General features: G+C 44.7%; 2 protein-coding genes and 1 pseudogene across 2 annotated transcripts; 2 read left to right on the top strand and 1 right to left on the bottom strand.

Moving 5' to 3' along the window:
* Nucleotides 1-535: 535 nt before the first annotated feature.
* On the top strand, nucleotides 536-14,589 carry LOC123120851 (protein ROS1A). The gene is made up of 18 exons (XM_044540838.1): nucleotides 536-936; nucleotides 1,742-4,712; nucleotides 4,940-5,030; nucleotides 5,131-6,673; nucleotides 6,813-6,892; nucleotides 8,618-8,702; nucleotides 8,782-8,873; nucleotides 8,951-9,019; nucleotides 9,103-9,139; nucleotides 9,221-9,303; nucleotides 9,732-10,175; nucleotides 10,330-10,366; nucleotides 10,453-10,510; nucleotides 10,599-10,738; nucleotides 12,069-12,134; nucleotides 12,244-12,358; nucleotides 13,418-13,456; nucleotides 14,022-14,589. The coding sequence occupies exons 2-18, from the start codon at nucleotides 1,880-1,882 to the stop codon at nucleotides 14,153-14,155; spliced, it is 5,946 nt and encodes a 1,981-aa protein (XP_044396773.1). The 5' UTR covers nucleotides 536-936; nucleotides 1,742-1,879; the 3' UTR covers nucleotides 14,156-14,589.
* A 2,864-nt stretch (nucleotides 14,590-17,453) lies between these two features.
* On the top strand, nucleotides 17,454-18,644 carry LOC123124651 (SKP1-like protein 1; annotated as a pseudogene).
* A 4,297-nt stretch (nucleotides 18,645-22,941) lies between these two features.
* Nucleotides 22,942-26,609, bottom strand: LOC123120850 (probable L-type lectin-domain containing receptor kinase S.7). Its single transcript, XM_044540837.1, has 2 exons — nucleotides 23,878-26,609; nucleotides 22,942-23,320 (listed from the first exon to the last, which is right to left on the bottom strand). Exon 1 carries the CDS (start codon nucleotides 25,852-25,854, stop codon nucleotides 23,878-23,880), a length of 1,977 nt encoding a protein of 658 aa, XP_044396772.1. The 5' UTR covers nucleotides 25,855-26,609; the 3' UTR covers nucleotides 22,942-23,320.
* Between the last annotated feature and the right edge of the window lie 289 nt (nucleotides 26,610-26,898).

Here is a 26,898-nt window from a genome sequence, read left to right as displayed (position 1 = left end):
AATCAAGTCGTAAGATTGTATATACAACGACGACTAATCTTCGCATGTAAGATAACAAAGAAGACGAAAATCTGTTAACAACAGAAACCATCTCACCGTTGGTCTAGCTTCATCGTCGCATCAACCTCCACTAATGAGAATCGACAAAAATAAAATTAAAATAAACAACATATCATATGACATTCTTAATAAAATCCGAATTCATTTGAAATGATAAAGCCGAAAGCTTTACCCGCTAGTTTCAACGGTCGAATAATCAGCAATGGAGTCGACCGTTGAGACGCGCGGAAAATAATATTAAAACATTACGTTTGAAAAGTACGCGCATCCGCGGCAACTAGTACACCCGCCCCGATGACCCGATAGGGACACCTGATCATGTGTGGCTAAAGTAGGATGATAAATAACTTTCACCATTTCCGGGTACGAAATCTCAAAAGTAACTCACTGCTACGGAAACACAGTCTTGCTGAGGAAGCACATGCCAGGTTCCTTATTTAAAAGCCGCAGGGGATCCGCCCCCCTCGTGGTCAATCACGCGGTGTCATCCTCACAACAATCTTCCCCCTTCACTGCTCTTCTCTCTCTCACAACCTAACACCATTTGTCCCCTCTCCCCATTTCCCCAAAAACGAACAATCCAACACTCGACCGAGTCAGTGCTGCCTTCCCCCACTCGATTCGCTCGATTCTTCGCCCCCAAGACCCTCCCCTCACTCGATCCTACTCACCCCCTCTCCCCGCGCGAGCTCCCGATCCGCCTCGCCGGCGGGCCGGCCGTCCTCGCCGCCGCCGCCCTTGACTTCGCTCGCTCGCGCCGCCCGTTCTCTCTGCCGAGGTCGAGGTCGCGCGGACGCAGCTAGGGTTGGAGGGGTCGTCTCCCGGCCTGGCACCGGCGCCTCCCTCCCCTCTCCCCCACGGAGCTGCAAGCGGGAGGTATCTCGGGCTTCCCAGATCTGACTTTTGAGCGTTTCCCCCAGGGTTCTAGTACAAATCTGTGATTAATCAAGTGGAGAGTCTGTTTGTTCGTTAGGTGTTGAAATATCGATTTTGTTGGATCCAAAATTGTGCTTGAGGGAATCAGAACTTGGATGTGATAAAATTTGGTATTGCTCGAGCTGAAAATTTAACGTTGCTCAACCTGATTTGTAGTTCAGCATGTCAAAGTTTGTTTTTGATTGATCGGATATTATAGTTCAGGGAGTCGAAATGTTGAATTTTCGGAGAGGACCATGGCCACAAACTACGCCGACAGAGTTCCACAGGGGGCGGTTGGGTGTGATGAGCGATCACGCAATTACTTTTTTGGCTTGTTTAGATGGATTTGGAAAATGTTGCTTACATGGGTGTAAAGTGACAAGTGATTTAGCCATCCACGGGCAGTGGTGGGGGCACGTGAGTCCCCATGTTTTTTCTTGCACCAGGATAGTTTAAGTATGCCAATGCTTTGGCAGAAAAGGACAAATGCGGATATTTGAGATAGTATGTGTAAAGGAGCTTCGCAGAAGTACTTATGGTTACTCCAGTGCATACTTTATTTTGTTCCTTTTCATTTTGCTGTTTTGATCTAAGTGTCTAAGGAGTTTCATGCTGGCCCCTGATAAGGTGATAATTGGCTCCTTGCCTTTAGTAATAGTGATATATTTTAGCTAAATACAATGTCTTGGTTGTGTATATATGACAGTTGCTTCACTGGCTGTTTGTAACGGAGGTTGATGCATCGTGCCTTGATATTTTGCAGCTGGAGACTGGGAGATCAGATGCAGGGCCCTTGCTGATCAAATCCTGCTGTTCCCGACGAGTGACAAGAAATTACACAGCAACACATGGCACACGGGCTATTTGTGTATGCCAGGGAGATTAAGTAGACTGAGGAAATATGCAGGGCTTTGGACAATGGCTTCCTCAATCGCAGAGTGCAGCCGATCTTTATTTCTCAAGTATTATGTCATCTCAGTTGGACACTTCCATAGAGATGCAGACTAGAAATACTGCAGTTGCAGTGTTGGAGGACGAGTCTGCTCATTCGTTTGGCGTTACAAGTGCTGCTGGGCCAATTGAAGTCACTAGAAATGATGCTGGGACCATTATAGACAATGAAAATGTTGCTGAACCGACTGGAGGTATTGACTTAAACAAGACCCCACCACCGAAGGCTAAGAGGAAAAAGCACAGGCCAAAGGTCCTGAAACCATCAAAGCCTCCTAAGTCTGCAACTCCAAAGCCTTCAAAGGCGAAGGAGGAAAAACCATCTGGTAAAAGGAAGTATGTCCGTAAGAATATGCCAGCAGGCCAACCTCCCTCAGAACAGACTGCTGAGTCACATCGCAAAGCTACCGTGAAACCTGCTAAGCGGTCTTTGAACTTTGAGGGGGAAGTTCCACAAGAGAACACACATCCTGGATCCCAAGCTCAAGTGGTATCTTGTGATCCCAAGGACTATCAACCATCCATGCCTTCTACCGGTCAAAGAAATGCCCAAAGCCAGTTGACATGCCATTTGGATTTTACCAGCAGTTCAATGTACAGTTCAGCCAATCAGATGGCTGATACACAGCTATTACCTGCAGATAATATGAAAACATCAATTTACAGTTCAGCCAATCAGATGGCTAATGCACAGTTTTTGCCTGCACATAATATGCCAAAAGGAGTATTATTTGACCTCAATAGTTCGACGAATCAGATACAGAATGAGTATGCTAATTTTTTGGATGGGCCTGCGCAATTTTTTCAGTCTGGAATAACAGAAACATTACAAACAAATCCTTTGCTAGAGCTCTGTGCTGGCATGCCAGATAAAAATTTACCTGATCTCAACAGTTCAATCACTCTAATGCAGGGCATGCCAACTAATTTTACCGAATACTTGCTTTCATCGTCACAAGCTTCTGTAAGAGAAACACATATGGGCAAACAGATGCCTAATTGTCAAAGAATGCCAGAAAATCCAGTTACACCTGCTCAGTGTTTTGAAGGGGTTGCAGCGAGGGAAAACTTCAATCTTAATTCTTGTTTAAGAGAAGGAGGGGTAACCAACCAAATATGTCATGGCTACAGATCGTCACAAAGCCCAATCCCACCTCCCAAGCAAATTGAAGGGCATTCTGCAATGGAAAATTTGAATGGACTTGGAACAATAAGTGACTACTTAAAGTTTACCACCAGTCCTAGTCCTTACAGGCAAACAGGTGGTGCACTTGGACTTCATGGTTCACACAGCTCATCACATGTGCATGCACTGGACACCAGAGAACACAATGCTTCCAATGGTGCCCATATTCCATTGGGTATGAATCTTGACCAGCAGAGGAATGGATGGGCATCTGTAGATGCGTGCCATGCTGCACCCTCTCAGGGGTCATATTTTCCTGAAACCTACAAAAGAATGAGAACAGATAATTATAGTAAATGCCTGAATGGAGCTGTGGGCAACACATCCACCCCAACTATGTATTTGTCAAACAATCGGAATACAAATGTGGTTTCAGCTATCAACTCTAATGTGTTTACCCTAGCTGATGCTCAAAGACTGATAGCCCGTGAGAAATCACGAGCTTCCCGAGGAATGATTAGTTTTGGAGGATCAGGATACAATATTGTTAAAAGACCGGAAATGATCAAAGAACATTATAGACCTGCTATCCATGGCACTGCATGCAGTGATTCTGTTGAAGCACCTGATAAACATTTCAGACACATAACAGAAAAAATTACACAGGTGCCTAGTAATCCAAACACCCTGCAAAGTCAAAACTGTAGTCCGAGAATTGGAAGTCATCAACCACAGTTTTGGCAAGGCAACACGATTGAAGTGTCAGATTTGCCTGTTGAACAGCATAATCAGAGCACTGCCCCTCAGGATGATACTCGGAATAGTTTCTGCATGGGTCCTTCCGACGAGCTTGGCAGAAGCATCAATGGTGAAATTTCTAGGTTCCCTGTCACTCCAACAGGCCAATCAACAGGTAACAACACTATGGAAAAGTTTGGTTTCCAACTGGAGACTTCTGGAGAAGTTATTATGCCCCTTACCAGTCCAAGAAATTCATCACCAGGTACTGATGTTCTGAGAAATGAGAATCATCAAGTGGAGGTTTGTGGAGAAACTACTGTAGCTAAACCCAGTGAGAAGCGAAAAGCAGGACGACCCAGAAAAGAGATAAAACCTGGTGAGAATCCAAAGCCTAGAGGTCGTCCAAGGAAGCAAAAGGTGGTTGGTGCAGAACTTGCATCCAAAGGTAGCCATACTGATCCATGGCCAAATGAGGATATTTCTGTTATCTCTGGACCTCATGCGGGAGTGTCTCCTGGTTCCAAAGGGATTAATACGGAACGAAGTGGAGAAAGTTTTCCTGGAGCTATAGCACCTCCACTGGATCCTTTGGATCTCATAATTCAAAAGATACAAGTCTTAGACATAAACAAATCAGATGACACTGGGTCAGCTGAGCCGCATGGTGCTCTTGTCCCTTACAAAGGAGAATTTGGTGCAATTATTCCATACGAGGGGAAAGGGAAAAGAAAATATGCTCGGGCCAAAGTGAACCTTGATCCAGTAACTGCTCTAATGTGGAAGTTATTAATGGAACCAGATATGGTTGATGGTTCCGAAGGGATGGATAAGGACAAAGAGAAATGGCTTGAAGAAGAAAGGAAAATATTCCGAGGGCGTATTGATTCGTTCATTGCTCGCATGCATCTAGTTCAAGGTAATGCTACTATTTTAAATCTTTATTCCTGACATGTCCTTCTATATGCTACTCCACATATTGGATTCCAGAACCTTATAGGGTCTCATGTTCGAACTCCTGACTTCACGCTAATGGGATGATCACAGATCATTAATGGTTTGGGTTGCACTGTATTAGATGCGATGATGGCTTATAGGTTTTGCAGAAAGGTACCTAACTCTTGAATGACCTCTCTCTGTTTGCAGGAGATCGTCGTTTCTCTCCCTGGAAAGGATCAGTTGTGGATTCAGTAGTGGGCGTTTTTCTCACCCAGAATGTTTCAGACCATCTTTCCAGGTGAAATAAAGCTTGCAGCCTATTTGAACTGGAAGCTGTTTGTGACTAGCATTCTGAGTTTATGTTGTTTGTCTGACTGTTGTCTTCTACTGTTTTGTAGCTCTGCGTTTATGGCCCTCGCTGCAAAATTTCCTGCAAAGCCAGAAGTCTCTAAAATATCTGCTGATAGGATGTTTCACACAGCATCAGAGAACGTTGGTTGTTCTGGATTGTTTGGCGATTCTGTCAAATTGCCGGGTGGTATTCTTGTTGAAGAGGCAAGTAACACAACAGGCTCCTTAGTTACAACAGAAGAAAAGGAAGGAAGCAACAGTTCTGGGTTGTTTGGAAATTCTCCTGGAGATGGAGTAGACTGTACAGCAGGGGTTTATTATAATTCTTATGGGACACTGCCGGTTAGGCTGCATGAGGGCAAGACACCGGCTGTGGGGACTGAAAGCGTTGTTGAAGTCGAAGATGGGGCACTGGAGGACGTTGTTTCATCACAGAACTCTGCTATTTCATCTCAAAGTTCCCCTGACTATCTGTTTCACATGACTGATCATATGTTCCCAAGCACATTGCTAAATTTTACAGCAGAAGACTTTGTTGGCAGAAATATGGCCAATGGTACAAGCAATTCAACCACATACACAGAACTTCTGAAGATGCAAGAGCTAAAGAGCAAGCCTAATGAAAAGGAATATGATGGAGTTCCAATACAATGTACAAACAGGGGGTCAATCCCCAGTGAAGTACATAACCTTAACAGCAAGACTCAACCTCTTCATGCTTCTGGCTCTTATCACCAGAATGGCCGAGCTCATCTCCCAGATATAACATTTTCCAGTGACTTAGAGCACTCAGTATACACTGGCCTTAATAGAACAGATGATTCCAGGGTCACACCAGCTGAGATCAGATATGATTGTTCTTTATCTTCTCCTGGAATTGACAGTGAAAATAGATCTCAAACGACTGATTCTTTAACTGCCCTTCTATACGGTATAGATGGATCCTTAAGTCAGGACAAAATCCCTTTCCCTTCCATGGCGACGCAAGGAGCTGACTCGATTTCAACATTAATGGATAAATATTTTCATCCATCAAGTTCAGAGACAGCGTCATTTGCTAGGGAGCAATTGTCCTGTGAAAATAATCTTCAAAGAAATGACGTTGTAGCTGCATTTGTGAAACAGCATGGAACTTTGAATCTGCAAGAGGAATGTACTGCCAGAGCAAAGCAAATTGGAGGTGAAAATTGTCAGTCAGGATGTAGCCAACAGTATGGCAATGTTGGACTTTCATCAAACATGGATGGGAGTCATTGTTCCTCAAACTTATATCAAAATGAAAAAGCAAATTCTGAACTCCTAGAGAGGGTTGCTTCAGAGTCGATAGAGAAACCCAAAGATACTAATAAGGCTTTACCTGAAGTTCCTGCTGACAGATCAAAAGCAAAGAAGGCAAGGGCTGGTAAAAAGAGAACATATGATTGGGATATTTTAAGAAAAGAAGTTCTTGCCAGTCGAGGAAATGAAGAAAGAGGTGAGAATGCAAAGGATGCACTTGATTGGGAAACAATAAGGCAAATAGATGTGAAGGAAATATCTAACGCAATTAGAGAGCGAGGAATGAACAACATGCTCTCAGAGCGGATACAAGTAAGTATGCCAAAAAGTAGTTATTAAATGAAGTACAGTATAGCCCTAGTCATATGGACAATTCAATCTAGACTTGTCTATTTGTTGAAATGGTCATGGTTCGGTCATGTATACTCATCTTTAGCAATTTCCATTGTAGGATTTTCTAAACCGGGTGGTGAGAGACCATGGGAGCATTGACCTTGAATGGTTGCGATATGTCGATCCAGACAAAGCAAAGTAAGCTACTCCTTCCGATCCATATTACTTGTTGCAGCTTTAGTACAAAGGGAGGAGATTAATATATATTGAGCTAAAATTTATAATTGTACTTGTTTGTTCTATACATTGTCTTCCATCATTGTTATTTGAGGCAAAATTATACAGGGTTCTCTGTTGATTTTGTAACCAGGTTTCATTGCTAAGATTTGTACCTTTACTGGTTTGTGTTATTGTTATGAACCATCATCCACAATGGGATAACGACTGTTTTGAAGATAACCAGACAACATGGTTGCTTGGGATTGAGTAGACATAGGTTGAGATGAGAGAGTAACTTTGAGACAATAGATCGAGTCTTCTAGCTTGATTTCCTCAAAAGTTACTCATCCAACACTAACATGCTGCTAAGGATTGGGTTAACATAGGTTGAAAGAGAGAACAACTTGGAGAGAATAGATTGTTTTTTCTTGCTTGATTCCCTCAAAAGTTACACAAGCCAATACTAAGTAGTAGTCCTACCTCTTAAGTCTTAATTTGACCTGTTGTATTCTAACTAGGAAACCTCCTAGTAGATACAATCCATGTTTTCTTAATCCTCCTGAACTCTTCCTAAGCATTCTATCCTAATTCTGTTTCTTACTCACTTTCTGAATTCAAGTTGTCTAACACCAAAACATCCTTGTCTTCTGTGTCTTGTTGGCCACTCAATGCATCTAATGCTGCTTTGATGCAACATGCTAATGTCCACATCAGTTATTTATTTCACTGCCATTTTGCAACATGCTAATTTGATCTGTTTTTGTTGAGGATCCTGATTGTACAAAAACAAGTTTAAAAAACATAGACAGCCTTTGTTGAGGAGCTGATTTAATAAAATCCCACCTACATGGGCCTGATTAAATTGTAGTTAAACCTGTCAACTCAGCTGTGACTCTTAAAAGGGCCTCCTTGACAATTATGTATAAATGGCTTTAACTGCACATAATCTGGACTGAGGTGCTTGATCATATCAGAATAATGTAGGGTCTCTCGTGTAGATCTGTAATTCTGCCCCCCACTCAAATTTTATTATACTTAGCTACATATACTATTACAAATATGTAGACCTATCACAAGAAAACTAATGGTCATTTTCTTATGAAAAGTAGCTTTATAGACTTTAATTAACATACCCTGTTACACATTATTGGCTGAAGTCGCATTTTGGAACTGCAAAGTAAAGACTAGTCACTTTTGTTTTGGGCTGGAAGTAGTATCTGGTGCTCCTTTTCTTCTTTGAACAAATACAAGATGCTGAACAAAAACTCAGTTAGAGGTGGAACGAATAGTTCACTGACTGCTTTCTTGTGTAGTGTTTCATTCTTGTTACATATGGATGCATATCAAAAGACCAATTCAACACTGCCATAAGTCATAACTGAACATGCAGACGTGTTGGTTATTTGAAAAGTTATGGACTCATAGGGTCTTGAGATGATGGGAGCCCTCAAAATGTTTTTTCAACATGTACAAGGGTTATTCTAAAAGTTATGGACCATGTGACCTCAACCTTAGATGAATGTTTTTGTCGAACTCTCTTGTATGACCGTTCACTCGGGAAGTTTGCATGGTCGACCGAAATAAATATTTGCAGCATATTATATTATGCGGCATCGTGCAATGGGCTATAAATGCATATAAATTTCTTCTGTTGAACAGTTTTGACATTTAAAAATTATAACCTTCTTGCTGTGTCTCTTTCAGGGAGTACCTCTTAAGCATTAGAGGTCTTGGACTAAAAAGTGTTGAGTGTGTGCGTCTTTTGACACTCCATCATATGGCTTTCCCTGTATGTCCTCCCATTCCAAATTTTGTTAAATAGTATTTATTTAATTTTGGAGGTTCATCAGTATCAGTTGATTATGTAGGTGGACACAAACGTTGGTAGGATTTGTGTGAGGCTGGGATGGGTGCCACTTCAACCCCTACCCGAGTCTCTTCAGTTGCATCTGTTGGAGCTGTAAGTGCCCTCAATCCTTGTGGTTGGTTTGACTAGTATATACACAAATTACAGAGTTTGATCATGCCAATTTGAAGGTATCCGATGCTGGAGAACATACAGAAATACCTCTGGCCTCGATTATGCAAGCTTGATCAACGGACATTGTAAGTCCTAGAAACCCAGTTAATTACTTATTTTGGAAAAGATCTTTATCTGCAGGTATATAGTTAAAATTTACTATGTGCAGGTACGAGCTTCACTATCAAATGATAACGTTTGGAAAGGTAAACATGAGATATATTAAAGCAACATGTAACTGACTTACTGTGTGTTACTGAATTATTTTACTTTTTTTTCCCTGTTAGGTATTTTGTACAAAAAGTAAGCCAAATTGCAATGCATGCCCAATGAGAGCTGAATGCAAGCACTTCGCGAGTGCATTTGCAAGGTAATTTAACAAGATATATGTACATTTTGATATACACTGTACCGGGCTAATCAACTATGCATCTTGCACTCTGGTATTTAAACTTCTATCATGTTTGTGGGATCTATTTTCCTGTGGAACTGTGTATTGCAGTGTGTTAATTTGTAGCTAAAATACCTCCCTCGTGGATAAAAAGCTAACCATCTACTTTTTTGTGGCAGCGACTGATAATATTTCCCTGCAAAAAAATTGTTAGTTGGTTTTGTTGGAAAAAAATGGGTTGTTAGAAAAGATTTTATTCCGGTCCAATAGATTTCACAAACTTAGCAAAACTATGAGTTCTTTCAATAGAACAAATAAAGTGCCAATGGATGGCTTGCTAAAAGGTTTGTTTCTATTCCAATTTCAATAGGAAAAGTTCATTGCTAATAAGTTTGTTTTTGATACAGTGCTAGACTTGCTCTTCCTGGACCTGAAGAGAAGAGTTTGGTTACGTCAGGAAACCCAATTGCTTCAGGGAGCTGCCAGCAGCCATACATAAGTTCTATGCGTTTAAATCAACTTGACTGGAATGCAAATGCCCATGACCATATTCTGGACAATCGCCAGCCAATCATTGAGGAGCCAGCAAGTCCTGAACCAGAACCAGAGACTGCAGAGATGAGAGAGAGTGCCATAGAGGATATTTTTCTTGATGATCCTGAAGAAATTCCTACAATCAAGCTTAATTTCGAGGAGTTTGCACAGAATCTCAAGAATTATATGCAAGTCAATAACATTGAGATGGAAGATGCTGATATGTCAAGTGCCTTGGTTGCCATAACTCCGGAAGCTGCATCTATCCCAACTCCTAGGCTCAAGAATGTTAGTCGCCTAAGAACAGAGCATCAAGTGTATGTCCCTGTCTTCCACAAAACAAGTATCATTGATGATAACTGTAGTACCCTCGTATCTTTTGTTATTTGCTAGTACAGCAAAGAAATTTACACAGGATCTGTATTGGAATGTTCTCATTATTTGGCTTCTCTGTTTTCTACATGGCTGCAGCTATGAACTGCCGGACTCGCATCCACTTCTGGAAGGAGTGAGTTCATCGGTCATCATTGAAATATATACTGTGCTAAATGTGAAATAAGATTATAATGAAAAATATTTCCTTATTGTGTGCAGTACGACCAAAGAGAGCCTGATGATCCTTGCCCGTATCTACTCTCTATATGGACCCCAGGTAAGAAGCATATTATAAGCTGAAGTATTATGGCTGTCATACTCCTGTACAGTTGAGGGCTGCTAATGTTCATTCAAATATAAAACAGGTGAAACAGCTCAGTCAATTGATGCACCCAAGACAGCATGCAACTCCAATGAGAGCGGTAAACTATGTGACAGCAGTGCATGCTTCAGTTGCAACAGTATGCGAGAGGCGCAGGCTCAAACAGTCAGAGGAACAATTTTGGTACGTTACTCATTTATGTAATATACTTGCTAGAACAGTAGTAAGTGGCTGGCCAGCAAGATGCTCTGTAGGAAACCAGTGTCCAACTCCACCATTGATTAGGAAGACTCCATTATTACGATATATCGAGTTAAAGAACCTAATTTGTAAGCTAGTAAGGAATTATTAGAGTTGGAGTCCAAAAAGAGATAAGCGCATCCTCCTATTAAAACGGATTTTCAGAACATGGGGGCAATGGAGCACTTTATTTTGAACCCCCCAGAACAAGTGCTTAAAAGATTTGAATTTTTTTACATGAATACACATGCATGTGGTCTAAGTACTTGTGAAAGTTCGTCCAAAAATACGTTGTATTGTATGCTGCACAAGAGACAAAATTCTGGCCCAAAAACGAAAAAAAACTGGCCCCAAATTTGCATGTATTTTGTCTTTTTTGCATCTCTCACATGCAAGCACGTATATTGGTGAAATTTTGGCACGTTATACTGCGCTGCTATATGTGCATGTACACAAAATTTTGAAATTTTTCAAGCCGTACAAATTCTTTTTTTAACTTCAAAATAAAGTGCTCCATTGTCCCCGTGCTCAGAACTCAATTTTCGATCCTCCTATATGCATCCTAACGGATGAATACTATTCTCTCCCAAAAGTTCTCTCATCTCAATGCATCCATCGCCCCCCTTCTAAACACCAATCCCCTTCAAGCCTGATGTCTGGCCTTCCTCTACATGATGGTTATCTTTAATGGGAACCCCAAGGTTCATATCAGCTATAGATTTTGGGAAATGATTCCTAAGTTGTCTTTAAAATCCTGAACTCCTAATAGATGATGCGTGTTCTAATGGAGACAAAATGATTTGTGTTAAAAACATAATCCTTCCCGTCTCAACTAATTGTGCGATGTATTAGCGGGTATACATTTTTGGTGTTTGTGCATGGCATGGTGAGATTGATTGGTCTGATCCTTTTGAGTATGTGAGAAGCAAACCGACGACTTCCCCTCATTGTTAATTTTCATTCACGCATTATGCAATTTGGAAGTCAAGAAACAGTGGCATTACTTATATTGTGTTTGGTTGAGAACCGCTATGGCCCATGTTGTACATACCATCCACATTGTATGATGAAAGTGAACATCAAAATTTTAGATTTATGTATGTGTCGAATATGTTGTAGTAGTAAGCTACCTGGCCGTGAATTAATCCATGGAGTAGATTATCTACTGTACAGAAGTTCAGTATATCAAATATCAATGATCCAATGAGCTTACATATTACTATCTTCAAAATGGTAGTGCCTAACTATCTTTTTGTTGAATTAACTCAAATAGGTACCGTGTCGAACAGCTATGAGAGGAAGCTTTCCACTTAATGGGACATATTTCCAAGTAAATGAGGTAATGACTGAGTTACATCTGTTCATAGTTGGAATGGTATAATAACATCAACAGAAATACAAATGTTCCTGATATTATAGTTACTAGCTGTTCAAATGTTATACTGCAGGTATTTGCTGATCACGACTCAAGCCGAAACCCAGTTGATGTGCCGAGGAGATGGATATGGGACCTCCCTAGGAGAACAGTTTACTTCGGAACTTCAGTTCCTTCAATCTTTAAAGGTATATCCCTAACGAGAACCAAGGATTCAGCATTTGGTTGCACTGTGGTGGGTTTCTTATCTTTCAAAACAAACCATATAGATTGACTGAGAAGTTTGAGATAGGCAAAATAAGAACTCCAGTTGATGTTACCTGCTGTTCCCACTAGTTTTGTTGGACTTCCTTTAGTCATGGTAATATGGCAAGAGATTAGTTTTTGGCATATATGAACATCTAGCTGTCCCATGCAATACTAGTACCAACTGCCAAAGGAACATGAAGAACACAAGATGGAAGAGCATTTACACTAATCGCATTATCAAGATTCAAAAACAGAAGAAATAGGGGCGGTGGTATTGAATGGGGTTCAGGCTATCAAATCACGGGACCAAGATCCTTGATGGTGTATGTCTTGAAGTCTTTGCTCTGGCCGTGGTGGTACTGCAGGGTGTGCAGTCATGTAGAAACTAGAAAACTCATTGGGAAAATCCCACTGCATATTCGATGAGGCATTTTCCCAAGCAAAGCTCATTAGTTCATTTCCACCGTCTAGATAGACACATAGAAATACGTTCGCATGCATGATTAGCACATGTATGGAGACATTAGGTGGCGATGTTATGTTGGGGCTTGCATTGATGTTGGAGTTTCAACTACAAAATGGAATGATGGATTGAAATATTATTATACAAATGAAGAAATCACTTTGTAATAAAATTCGGTAAACCTTAACTTATGCTAGAAATTGGCTAACTGTGCAAAAAAGTTTAACTGGGAAGTACTAGATGTTATGGAAAATGATATATTCAGCAAAATTCCTTGCTTTCAATTTTTACCTGGTTTTACGTTCATGCATGGGAGATTGCATCTGTTTTAAGCACCAGAATGTACTCCCACATCCATTTGTCCTGTGTCAACGCTTGAGTTTTATACTAACATTATTAACCTTGTATAAACAAACAATATTTTTTTGGCGGATCATCTTCTACTAGACGAATATAAAAAAATGGCAAGGGCTAATAATTAGATTACCACATTGAGAATGTCTAGATGATTATACTTTGCATGTTTCTTTTGCAGGTTTAACAACTGAAGACATACAGCAGTGCTTCTGGAGAGGTAATCATCTAAATGTTTTTGTCATTTATAATTAGGGATGCTGCGATCAAAACTATTTCCTGGAGTCAAATATTTCTTGTCTTATTTTATGTTCCAGGATGTACCTCAGATGACTAATATTTGCCAAAAAACTTGTGAAGCCCATAAATGCATAACATTATGGAAGTATTTTTTAATACAAAATTAACTTATGTAATTTTACACAAAAAATATGATTACTTTAAAATATATTGGTCAAATACGAACTTTGTTGCATCAGACAGAAACAAAAATTTATGTGATTTAACAGTAACAGCTCCCAAGAGGATAAATATGTCTAAGATGTCGGTTTTATCTGTCAAACAAAGAAAAACTGTGGGAATTGGAGGATTATCATATTTGGAATAAACAAAAGTAAAAAAAAATATCAATGTGGATAGCGTAGTTGTCCATGAGGGTTGTTGGAGGGAGCTATAATGGGGTAGAATGCTATTGATGAGATTTCATTTAAGTTCATTTGGGAGATTTCCAGTAACACTTTTACTTGGGAAAGTAGATGTTTATACGTCTGAACGAACATCTGCAGGATTTGTTTGTGTGAGGGGCTTTGATAGGACATCAAGAGCACCAAGACCACTTTACGCAAGGCTTCACTTTCCAGCAAGCAAAATTACCAGGAATAAAAAGGGCGCAGCTTCTGCAGGCACAGATGATGCATAGCCCGTCGAGGAAATAAAAAAAAAACGAGTTACATAGAAGACCCTGCCAGAAGATCACTGACATGAAAATGGATCACTGACCAATAAGTTGTTGTCACCAATTCAACCATCTTTTAGCCTTTCGTATCTGCGAACGTTATGAATGCCAGCCACTCGCGAATTTGTGAAGCTGGCGTTGTTCAGCAACATGATCCATTACTACACAGATTTATGCTCATTTGGTTTCCTCCAAGGAGTTCGATCCAGCAAATGGGGAGGGGAGAAAGTCAGCTGTCTGGGCCATTCTGTTTGTTGTTTCATGGGATTTGAACCAACTGTTGTACATTGGAGACGTCATCCATTCAAAGTTGTTCATGTTGTTCGGTAGTTCATGTGAACGTTGTCAGATTATTCGTCAATTATTTGATTGTTTCATCGAGGAGGCCATTTCGCTCACTCTCCTGTTTCATTGACGAGACATTTATATTCATTCGTATTTACTCCCTCCCATGTCAAAATATAGTGCAGATTAGTTGTCTCAAGTCAAACTTTGTAAATTTTGACCAAGTCTTCAGAAAAGGTTATCAACATCTGCAATACCAAATCAATATTATGAGATTCATAAAGAAATATATTTTTATATCGTCTATACTTGGTATTGCAAATGTTCATATGTTTCTATAAACTTGGTCAGGCCTGACCTAATTTGACTTTGAGCAAATCTAATATACACTGTATTTTTTGTAATCTGACATGGGAGGGAGAATTATGCCAAAATTTGTATGTCTAGTGTTCCCTCGTCCTTTAATACTTGTGCGGGATACAAGTGCTCCCGCGCTACAACGGATATGAAATGGAGTGATACATGTTCACAAACTTGAAAACAAATCATCATGTTTTTCTTTACATTTTAGTATATATCAATAAAATTTTTTTGGTTCCACCCATACTTTATTCATTTTATTTATTTGCATGATGTGAGGGAAATTTGGAGCAGAGTGGTGAGGATTGTTAGGATTGATTAAACTTGGTAATTAAGGGATTAATCCCTGCTTGTAATAACTTTATGAATCGCCGCGTCGGTTCCATCCGAACCAACGCCCCCCTTGTAAAACGATCCAGTGCTGTATATAGCACTTTATCTAGTTTGATCATTTGTTCTTTTCGATCTCAAACACGTTATGAGCATGTACTTTCTACTAAAGGACGTGCTGGATACATTCCAGAAATGTACGGGACAACTCCTAAGCCAGAACAAATGCTCCCTCTTGTTTAGTGAGGTTTGCCGTGCGGATATAAGAGAGGAAATTAAACATATTCTGGGGGTGGTCGCTGAATCCTTTGAAAGCAAGTATCTTGGCTGCCTACTCCCGAGGGTAGAATGAAAGATGAGCAGTTCCAACCAATCATGGACAGATTCGGTAAGAGGTGTAGTGACTGGTTAGAGAAGTTCATGTCGTTTGCAGCAAAGGAAGTTCATGTGAAGTCGGTCGTCCAGGCCCTCCCAACTTTTACCATGAGTGTCTTTATGCTTTCCAAAGGCTTCTGTGACAAATATGAGAAAATGATTCGGAACTTCTGGTAGGGTGACGAAGAGGGGCATAGGAAGGTACATTGGATGGCGTGGGATCGCATGATCAAGCCAAAGAGGGCGGGGGGTATTGGATTTAGAGATGTGCATTTGTTTAACCAAGCGCTTCTGGCCAAGCAGGGATGGAGGCTCATACAAAATCCAGATAGCCTATGTGCAAGAGTTCTCAAGTCAAAGTACTACCCAAATGGGAACCTGCTGGGCACAGTGTTTGCAAATGATGCGTCTCCGGTCTGGAGAGCCATTGAGTTTGGTTTGAAACTTCTGAAAAAGGGTCTGATCTGGCGGGTGGGGGATGGAAAAAGCATTCAAATCCAGAGAGATCAATGGATCCCAAGAAAAGAGGGCCTTATGACTGCTGTCTTCATTAGGAGACCCCGGATTAGATGGGTCAACCAACTTATGATGGCTGATAAGAAGGAATGGAATGTGCCTCTCATCAGGCAAATCTTCTACCCTTTTGATGCTGATGAAATCTGCAAGCTCAATATCCCTTCTTCGGAGGTGGGCGACTGTATTGCTTGGCATTATGAGAAGAATGGCATTTTCTCAGTTAAGAGCGTCTATAGACTCGCGGCTGCTAACCTAGAGCAAGTGTCTCACACCCCGTCGAGCTCCACTAGGAACCTAAATGATCGTAGCATCTGGGATCTCATTTGGAAAACAAAAGTCCACGGGAAGATCCGCATCTTTGCTTGGAGGGTTGCAACTAATACTCTTGCCACCAAGAAAAACAAATGGAAGAGAACGTTGCAAGTTGATGCCACCTGCAGCTTATGTGGAAATGGTGTCGAGGACGAACACCACGCGGCTATAGCATGCACTAAAAGCACGGCCTTGAGGGCAGCAATGAGAGAAGTATGGAGGCTACCTGCTGAGAACAAACTAAGATTTACCGGTGATGATTGGCTGCAAGTTGCACTGGACACGGAAAGCGAGGAGATGCGCGCCAAACTGCTACTACTCCTGTGGCGTTGCTCGCACCTCAGGGAGGACTGCATGCGTAATAATGCGAGAGAATCTATCAGGGGTTCAGTGCAGTTTTTAAAGCAGTACGAGGAAGGTCTGAGAAGTGCCGATGGGACCAACGACAGGCAGAAAGGACACATGGATTTGGGTGAGGGAGAGAGAAAGAACCGGCTGCTTCCCGCCACCCAAGGGGACAAGTAGAGAGCGCCGATACGTGGAACTGCCAAAATTAACTCCGACGCAGCATTCTGTGCAGCTACTGGGGAGAGTGCGGCGGGGGTGGTAGCCCGGGACCACAGAGGCCTGGTTTTCTTATCTGTCTGCAAAAAGCTCCCGTTATGAAGCAGTGTTGAGGAAGCCGAGGCGCGTGCGGCCCTTGTCGGTCTTCAGACAATGAGTAGATACTTCAATGGCGAGGTGGTGCTTGAGATGGACAACTGAAACATCACAGCTGAGCTGTCCTCTCAGCAACCGTCCCGGACCGCCTGCTATGGCCTAATCATGGATATGAAAGAGGCGATGAAGGGTTTCACTGCATGCAGCGTCCAGTATGGTAACCGGAAGAACAACGAACTGGCGCATGAACTGGCGGCGCTGAACAGGAGTATGGGTGACAAAGTGTTGATTACTATACTAGTATTAAAAACGTTCTTATATTTTGGGACAGAGGGAGTAGTTTTTATCTACTCTGTCCTCAAAACAAAACAAAAAGGAGGAGCGAGCACTCGCCGGTGAGCCTCTTCTTGTCTGATCCGCGGCGATGGCCGCCGGTTTCTGCTTCGGCCGGTCACCGCGCCATTGGAAGAGGCGCGCGTGGCGGTTGCCGCTTCGGCTGGTTACCGCGCCGCTGGAAGAGGCGCGCGTGGTGATCACCACGCTCCTGGACGCGGCCACTGCGCCGCAGGACGTGCCTCCGGTGTTGCTCACCATGCCCCTGGTGACGGTCCCGTTGAATTTTTTTGAATTTACTCTTTATAGAGGGTGCAGGGGCACTCACGAGCTGAAAAACCACTCTCAATGTTTGAAAGGCACACGTACGTACTCTTGGCTGATTCCGTGAGATCGATCATTGTCACGTCCGACAAGAGATCCGATCCATCTCGAAACCTGAGTAGTACATCGAGTCGGTCTCTTGTTGCCTTGTCAGACCTTTACATACGGGAGCACCCAGGTGGCCAGAACCAAATCGATCCAAGCTTACGATCAAGATCAAGAGTCGACGAGATCCAGGCGATCGAGCAGGAACCATGGCTTCGACGGCGGCGGACGCAAGCAGCAGCGGCGAGGTGGCTGCCATGGGCGACAAGAGCAACAAGATGTTCACGCTGATCAGCTCCGACGGCGAGAGCTTCGAGGTCACGGAGGAGGTGGGCAAGATGTCGCAGACCATCAAGCACATGATCGAGGACGGCTGCGCCGACAACGGGATCCCCCTCCCCAACGTCCCCGCCAAGACCCTCAGCAAGGTCATCGAGTACTGCAACAAGCACGTCGTCGCCGCCGCCGCCGGCGACGACGACAACAACGCCAGCGCCGGCGAGAAGGAGGACCTGAAGAGCTTCGACGCCAAGTTCATCGCCGTGGACCAGGCGACGCTGTTCGACCTCATCCTCGCCGCCAACTACCTGGACGTCAAGGGGCTCCTGGACCTGAGCTGCCAGACGGCGGCCGACATGGTCAAGGGCCAGCCGGTCGAGGGCATACGCAAGATGTTCAACCTCGAGAACGACTTCACGCCGGAGGAGGAGGCGGAGATCAGAAGGGAGAACCCCTGGGCGTTTGATCTTTGAAGCTGTATAAGATTTCGTAGGTTTTCTTGCTCATAAATTAGTAACGGATGATTAGGCTGGTTTCTTTACTTGGTCGTTTGGAGCGGTGAAAACGATTTGTCATGACGAATCTAATGATACAAATTGGATATAGTATTTATGAGATATTTCGAGGCGGAATTAATTCTTTGCCTTTCTTTATTTGTTTCAGTAACAAATATCCCATCTTTGTTTGAAGCAAATCGTGCCGTTAACAAATCATTTCACTCCGTACAATTGGCGACAAACAAATACCTAACTCAATATGTGTGTGCCGCTCACACACCTTTGTTAAACCATGCGCCCCACGAAGATATTGCATAAATGTTTATCCGAACCAATATGAGTGGGTGTGGTGGTGGTGTGTTGTTTCATTACCCTCCAGGTTGACGGTAGGGTCAGCGTTGGTGTAGGAAAATAACAAGCAAACTTAAGTTCAAAAATGAAAAGCAAAACTTCTTCTTCTTCTTTTTAAGTTGAAGCGAAACTTAAGATACAATACATATGTTTTTTCTTAGGTTAGAAGTTCCTATTTTTTTTCCCATCCTCTACTTGATTTTTTTTCATAATTTGTTAAAACTTACTAAGATGATTTTCGCTGTTTCAAAATTTGGATTGCATGAGTAGGGGTTCTGAAAATCCACTCTATGAGATATTGCCACCATCTCATGGCATGTATCCCCCCTGCACGTTTGTGCGCCTTTTATGCGTATAATTTTCTGCAATGCAATGCAATGCATAGTACTTCTTTTTTGAAAAATCGCCAAGGGGAGAGGATCCCCATCTGAATGCATTACTCAAGGTGTCACCGTGGCAAGTTGTTATAGAGATGCGCTAGAGCGTGAGGCAAGGTAATGCCGCAAAGACACAATGGCAGCCTTCTGAGGCTTAGTAAATCTAACACCACCAAAGAGTAAAATCTGCTACAATGTTTCTGACAGTGGGGGAGGGGGATGGAGATCATTCCAGATAGTGGGGGCGTTCGACTAGTCCCACATCTTCCAAAGAATGGTGACGGCGACATCCGGCCAAATATTCGCATCAAGACCAGAGGGGGTCCTGACATCCCAAATGTCGAAGATGGTGCAGGCAGCTGAAGTCCTCGTAGGAGCCAAACTTGGGTAGCTGCAGGACAGGTGAGGAAGATGTGGGAGGATGTTTTTGTTGTAGAGGTTGGCCTTGGAGTTCAACCGGTGCTGGCATAGGGGGCAGACGGTCGAGTCGAGGATGTTTTTGTTGTAGAGGTTGGCCTTGGAGTTCAACCTGTCCTTTTTTTCGAGAGTATGCCAATGGCGTACCGTATACAAGAGACTGTGATGGATGCGTACATCGTCACAGGTACACAGCACCAACTCCAATGGAGAAAGAAAAAACCTACTCTCTCACGAATCTAATTAAGCCCACCACTCCCACACCGACAAGTTTCCACAACTTAATCTCCTAAAAAATTGATGCACTAGATTAGCCGGCGTCCTAATTTGGTCGACCCGATTGAACACTCCCGCATTCCTCTGCTTCCATAGCTGCCATGCGGTCGCAATGACGAAAGAGTCGAATCCTCTCTTGTCCAACCCCTGCAATGTACCACGAGTCCTCCCCCACCACTCTATGAAGGAGTCACCTTGGCTCGGGATGTGTATGTTGACTCGAAAATACTCAAAACATCCATGCCACACTTGCCTCGCAAAAACACATTGTGCCAAGAGATGATCCACGTTGTCCTCCTCCTGACAGCATGTGTAACACGCAGAGGGAGCGTCCTGCAACCCATGCCGTGCCCTCCGATCAGATGTCCAAAGCCGGTATTGCGATGCCAGCCAAGCGAAAATTTTGCACTTGAGGGGTGCCCAGCTGCGCCAAATGCGTTTGGCTATGGGGGAACACGTCAAGCCCTGACACAATCGGCTGTAGGTGGACTTCGTGGTATAAGTACCTGAAGCATCGCAAGGCCATGTAAACTGATCCTCCTCCGATACATCCCTGTCCACGGTTGCAATAGCCTGCTCCATGTGAATTAGCTGCATGTGCGCCATGAAAAAGTGAGCTTATCTCTGATGTCATGCACCCAAGCTCCCTCAACCAAAGCATGTTGCACGGTTCTCTTTCTTTTGATCCTAACACCCACCAAGTCAGCAATCAAGGGAGCTATATCGCCAATTGCAAACCCATGCAACCACCTGTCGGTCCAAAACAGGACCCTACTGCTGACTCCTACCTTGATTAGCACCATACTATCGAAAACTGCTCTTGCTTCCTGATCAACCCATGAGCTGTAAACCTTGCCAAGGACGAGTGGGATCCGTCCTCCCCAACCATTCCGACCTCATGCGCATGGCCGGACCTTGCAACTTTAAGTTCTTGACTCTCAAACCTCCAAAACAAGTTGGTCTACAAATAGTTTGCCATGCTACCAGACATTGCCCACCATGCGCTGTTTCCTTCCTGGCCCAAAAAAAGGCATGCATCCATTTGTCAATCTCTTCAAACACCCATTGGGGTGCATCCATGACCAACAAGTAATGTACCATTCGTGCCGAAATCACACTCTTGACTAGCATAAGACTGCTAGGTCTCTGGATCAACCCTTGCTGCCACGCCGGTATGAAACTCTTGACCTGATCAAGCATGGGCTGCCAATCCACACGAGAGAGATGAGGGATGCTCAGTTGCAGACCAAGGTATTTGCAAGGAAACTCTCCCAGCTGACAATTGAGAAACTGCTGCACCCTCGCTCCATCTGCTTGCTGCCCTTGGATCACGATGGTAGAGGTTTTCCTGTAGTTAACTCGAAGGCCAGAAGCTTGACCGAACACTTGCAACATTGATCTCACACACGAGAGGTCCTGGGCTGTGGGGCGTATGAATAATGCCACGTCATCTGCATAGATGGAAAGCCTCTGGTTGGCCTCGATGCCGTTGAAAGAGGACATCACTCCCTCGCTGGATGCCTTGCAGATCAGAGCCGAGAGAGCTTCTATTGCTATGACAAAGAGAAGTGGGGAACTGGGATCTCCTTGACGCAAACCTCTCGCATGGCTTCTATTAACGATGACCCTAGTCGACGCCGATTGGAGCAGAATTGCTATCCATCTCATGAAGTTGTTGCCAAAGCCTTAGCTCTCAGGACTTCAAAAAGGAATGGCCACGAGATGGTGTTAAATGCCCGCGAGATATCAAGTTTCAAAAACACTCCTGGAGCTCTTCGGACGTGGATTTTCCTGGCTACTTGTCTCACCAAGAGAATGTTATCATGGAGATTCCTTGCTTTAATGAAAGCTGATTGGTTGTCATTGATTAGCTCTTTCATTCTCCTTCGCACTCTTGAGGCCATCATCTGGGAAAATAGCTTAGAGAAACTATGGGGTAAGCTGATCGGTCGATAGTCTCCGATCTCTTCCGCATCACTCTTCTTCGGGATGAGGACAATAAGGGCTCGGTTCAGCTTTGGGAAGCCCCTTCCATCGCACACATATAGCTTCATGATCGCAGCCATGATATCGTGCTTTATTATCGGCCATGCTCGTTGATAGAATGCACCACTAAAGCCATCAGGGCCCAGAGCTCTATCCGGGTGGAGCTCTTTAATAACCTGCCACACTTCTCCTTCCATGAAGATCTCCTCGAGCTCATGTAGGTCAATCGGCTGAACTCCAAGGAAATCAAGGTCCAAGGAGATGTCTCTGGCCTGATCAGACCCCAGCAGTTCTTCGTAAGCAGAAGAAAAGGCCTCTTCTATAAGCACTTGGTCTGTCACCACCTCTTCTCCGATTTTGATATGAGGGATGAAGTTTTTTGCCCTCCTGCCATTGGCGAAAGCTTGTAATAGCTTCGTGTTAGCATCCCCCACTTTGAGCCATTCCTTCAGAAGTAGCCATCCCAAGATCCTGAGCTTGATGGGGACATTGGTGTTCCAGATGGTGATGAAGTGATGATCGAGGTCCTCCTCATGGTCATGGGTGAGGAGGGCATACGCATGTTTGGTGGAGAAGCCAACGCCCCTAGATTTGATAGATGACCCAGGCCAAACCCATAGATTTCAATGACAAACATAAGAATCTAGATCTGTCCTACAGAACATGACCAACGTCATAACTTTATGCCAACAAACTGTCAACTAAAACTTCATTCACCTATCATCAAATGCATGTTTCTTCCGAAAAAAATAAATCATCAAATGCATGTTCCAGTTTAGTGACCAAGCAAAAGAGAGAGAAAAAGCGACATGTTTAACAGGTATACAGGTCATGCACTCAAGTGGAACCCTGACAATATCAGGATAAGGATAAAAAGGAGCAATTCACAGCAAGCCAGCAAGTACGTGGTATAAGCATCTTTTTAACCCATAAGACGTACTCCCTCCGTCCGGAAATACTTGTCCTAGAAATGGATAAAATGGATGTATCTATAACTAAAATAAGTTTAGATACAACCATTTCGAGGACAAGTATTTCCGGACGGAGGGAGTAGCAAGTTTGGGAGGAAATCTGTAGTATTTGCCCCCTTTGTACAGAGCTGCAAATTTACAACGTTGTCAAGAGATGAGGGAGAAACACATGTTCGACGGCCTGTCTTACAAACATGTAGAGGGAAATATCCTGGATGGTGCTACAAACATGCCAAGTAATCAGTGTATTTTCCACACAAGTTCAGCACGGCCTCTGGAATTCATGAGTTCTCCCTGAAAGAACTCGACATGAACTCACCGAGCCGTAACCATATTTCCTTCTGCAGTGGGGTAGTGTCAACATCTACAAACTTCACAAACTATCACCAAAACTTCAGAGTTCGCCAACATGATTAGTCTTCGCGGCAGCTTTACCTGCACATCAGAAGTTCACGAATCAAGAATGGAAAATCTGATAATACAAGCATGGAAAATCACAGTATAGAGCAGTTTGTTTATCTTGTACAATCCTGGTCTCCTGCATGTTGTAATCACAGAAGCAGTGGCTCAATTTGGCACACTCTTTTCATTAGATAATGCTGCAAGCAAGGCAAAGATCAAAGCACTAGCGTGTGCTTCAGCTACCGCTCTGCTGCAGTGAGGCGGTGTTGGTGCAAATTACAATTGATTTCTATCAGCAGGTAGCAGTTCTGGTGCCAACACATATATGAGAAGCTGGATCTGTTTGCTTCAGCCTCAGGGACACTTAGTCTCAGAAATCATCCACAATACTAACTGACAAGCTAAACATGCTGAAGTGCTGAGCTAATGCTAGCGTCATTCAAATTCAATAGACTACATGGACTAGTTGTTCGCATAATTTGGACTAGAACATAATTGAGCAGCAATTTCATAGATTAAACAGAATGCACAAAGTAAAAGTATATGGATCACATGTGAAAGCCATTATATACCTGCAAAAAACTTCTTACCTAGTTTATATCGATTTTCAGCTCAAAGAGATCACTTGAAACTGTACTCTGATTGCACTCAGAAACTATCCCCTCAAGATCCATAGGTGCATTTGAAACGAAAACAAGCAGCGGCTTCTTTTTCGGAACAGGCAGTGGCTCACTCTTGCCCTCCAGTATGCCTAGAACATTCCTCATGACAGGTCTCTCTTCTGAAAAGGGATTCACACAGCTCAAACCTAGAAGAAGCAGCCTCGTCATTTGCTCTGTGTCATACTCCCCATTCAGGCTCATATCAACAGCATCTAAAAGCCTGCCCTTAGAGTGCAAATTCCAAACCCAATCAACAACATTCAGCATGTTCATGCTGCCAGGAGCTTCTCGGTCTATTGGCCGCCTTCGTGTGCAGATCTCCAGCAGTACAACCCCATAGCTGTAGACATCGCTCTTTTCTGTGGCTCTTCCCATCTGGAGGTACTCAGGGGCAAGGTAACCAACAGTCCCTGCTGCTAAGGTTGACCGAGGGCTAGTACTAGGATCCTTCAACCTTGCAAGCCCAAAATCCCCCAACTTGGGATTGAAATGCGAATCCAGAAGTATGTTACTGCACTTGATATCCCTGTGGATCACCTGCTTGTCATGTTCTTCATGTAGGTATGCAACCGCAGAGGCAATGCCGACTGCCACATTGTACCGGCGAGCCCAGTTGAGAGTGGGATAACGGTGGACACCTGAGCAAGAGTGGAGAGCCATGTCCAGGCTGCCATTTGACATGAACTCGTACACAAGCAGCAGCTCGTCCTTCTCCGCGCACCACCCTCGCAGCTGAACCAGATTAGGGTGCTTCAGGTCAGCGATTATGGTAAGCTCGGCGGTGAACTCGTTGTGGCTCTCCGTGGATTGCTTGGAGCGCTTGACCGCATATGTGACCCCAGAGCGCGGGCACACCGCCTTGTATACAGTACCGAAACCACCACTGCCAACCACTAGAGAAGGATCAAATCCCTTGGTCGCCGAGAAGAGATCTTGGTACATGAACTGCCTTGGATGGCCCGCTGCTTTTGCTCTGACGCCGCCGTTAAACCCTGCAGGACGAGACCTCCACTTCTTCATAGACAATATCACAAACACCATGACTGCACCGAGAAACACGATGGGCAAAGGAATGCCGAGCCCCATTGCAAGCCTTCTGCGGTGCCCGTCCTTACGGCTGGCGACAGCGACATCCCCCGACGCGGGGGCCCTGCGGACGCTGTCGGACACGCTGTGCGAGGGTCTGGACGCGAGGCCGACGGCGCGCAGCCCGTTCGTCTGGAAGCTCCAGCTGTGGATGACGAAGCCGCCATCGGTGCTCCCGTTGTCGGACGAGCACGAGACCTGGAAGCCGACGAACATGAACTCCGCGAAGCGGGCCGCAAGGGCCGTGGTGTTGGGTACCACCAGCGCGGGCGTCGGCGGCCGCAGACTCGCGTGGCTAAGGAACACCTCCAGGCGAGTCCGGAGCGCGTCGTAGATGACCCACGAACCGACCTCGTTGCCGTTCCGCAGGTCCACCGCCCCGGTGGAGTTCCCGCCGATGTGCTTGCCAGCGGAGGACGTGTGCACGCGATTCTTCGACGCGTCGAACGCCACCTCGAGCGGGAGAGACCTGTTCCCGCCCGTGCCCTCGGCGGCGGCGACCGGGTCGGGGAGGAGCACGAAGGAGAGGCGGGAGGCGGGGCGCGCGGAGGCCGGGGAGGCGAAGAGAAAGGAGGTGGAGAAGGAGGCGTTGGGGGGGAACGGGAGAGGGAGCGGGAAGAGGGCGTGGGAGGAGGGCGGCGGGAGGGACACGGAGGCGGAGCGGAGCGAGGCCCCGCCGAGGAGGGTGAGGTTTCGGAGGGAGAAGGACGGGAAGGAGAAGGCGACGGTGGTTGCCGCGTCGGCGGTGGGAGGTGGCTGGACGGGGAGGAGGAAGAAGACGACGGCGAGGAGGTAGAAGGGTGGAGGTCTTGGAGCCATGGCGTGGCGGTGGCCGGTGGCCGGTGATCAGGGGGGAGAATGTGTTGACGAGGTCAATGCGGGGTGGAAAAAGGGAAAGCGGGGCCTTATATAGGGGAGAGTGTGGGGTCGACCTGTCAGTGACAGTGAGAGCGCGCAACGCGAAAGAAGACGGAGAGGGAGAGAGATGGGGGGGGGGGTGTCGATGGGTTTGCTTGCTTTTTGATTATTATTTGGCGGCGGCTACAAATCAGGCGGATGATTGCCGTACGATCTGGTGATGGGTGGCATCCGGAGCACCGGCGTGCTGCTCCATTGCAGCCATGGCCATAGCAACACCAAGCACAAAAAAGCATCAATGCTGCACCGGCTACGTCTCTAGCGAAGCTTCATAGCAGCCACGGTGGTGCTCCATTGCAGCCACGACGACGCTCCATTGTAGCTCCGCCGCAGCACCGGCTGCCCCGTTCGAAGCTCCATTGCAGCACCAGATGGCCGCCGGCGAAGCTTCACTGCAGCACCGCGGTGGTGCTCCATCGCAGTGCGACGGCGACAGGGTGCTGGGACGAAGCACGCGGCGGCCATGGAGGATGCCGCGACGCATCATGCATGGGGAAAATGAGAGGGGATCCCAATGTGGGTGGCTGCTGCTTTGGCTTGCAAATAGCGATGGTTGTTGCTATACTTGGCCTCCAGCAGCGGTGGCTGTTGCCCACGGCAAGGGATGTGTGGTGGTCCGGGAGCAAGCCCTCTCCTCCTAGACGAGGGAGATGAGGAAAGGGGGAAAGCGGCATGAAGAAAGACGAGCAGATAAGGTTGGGATGAAAAGGGGATGGGTGGACCCAACATGACACGTGTCGCGTGGGAGAGGAGGTTTACGCGAGGAGGAAATCAACCGGTTTATTTTAAACGTTTTCCTTATTATTTTCCGTTTTTCACTATGAATGCCGTTCCTAAATTTTGATGTGTATACCTTCAAAATAAATAAACAACCGAACCTTCAAAATAAATATTGTTTTGAACCTTCAGAATAAAATTGATGTGTAGGAATGAATTCCAGAAAAT

Source organism: Triticum aestivum, chromosome 5D (genome assembly GCF_018294505.1).
Source record: "Triticum aestivum cultivar Chinese Spring chromosome 5D, IWGSC CS RefSeq v2.1, whole genome shotgun sequence".
NCBI lineage: Eukaryota > Viridiplantae > Streptophyta > Magnoliopsida > Poales > Poaceae > Triticum > Triticum aestivum.
Note: the sequence above shows the minus strand (reverse complement) of the source record. Positions and strands in the feature narration are given on the sequence as shown.

Coding starts and splice junctions, on each gene's coding strand:
- LOC123120851 (XM_044540838.1), top strand. CDS start 1,880: ATGCAGGGCTTTGGACAATGGCTTCCTCAATCGCAGAGTGCAGCCGAT. Junction 4,713..4,939: donor TCGCATGCATCTAGTTCAAG/GTAATGCTACTA, acceptor CTCTGTTTGCAG/GAGATCGTCGTTTCTCTCCC. Junction 13,457..14,021: donor ACAGCAGTGCTTCTGGAGAG/GTAATCATCTAA, acceptor GAACATCTGCAG/GATTTGTTTGTGTGAGGGGC.
- LOC123120850 (XM_044540837.1), bottom strand. CDS start 25,854: ATGGCTCCAAGACCTCCACCCTTCTACCTCCTCGCCGTCGTCTTCTTC.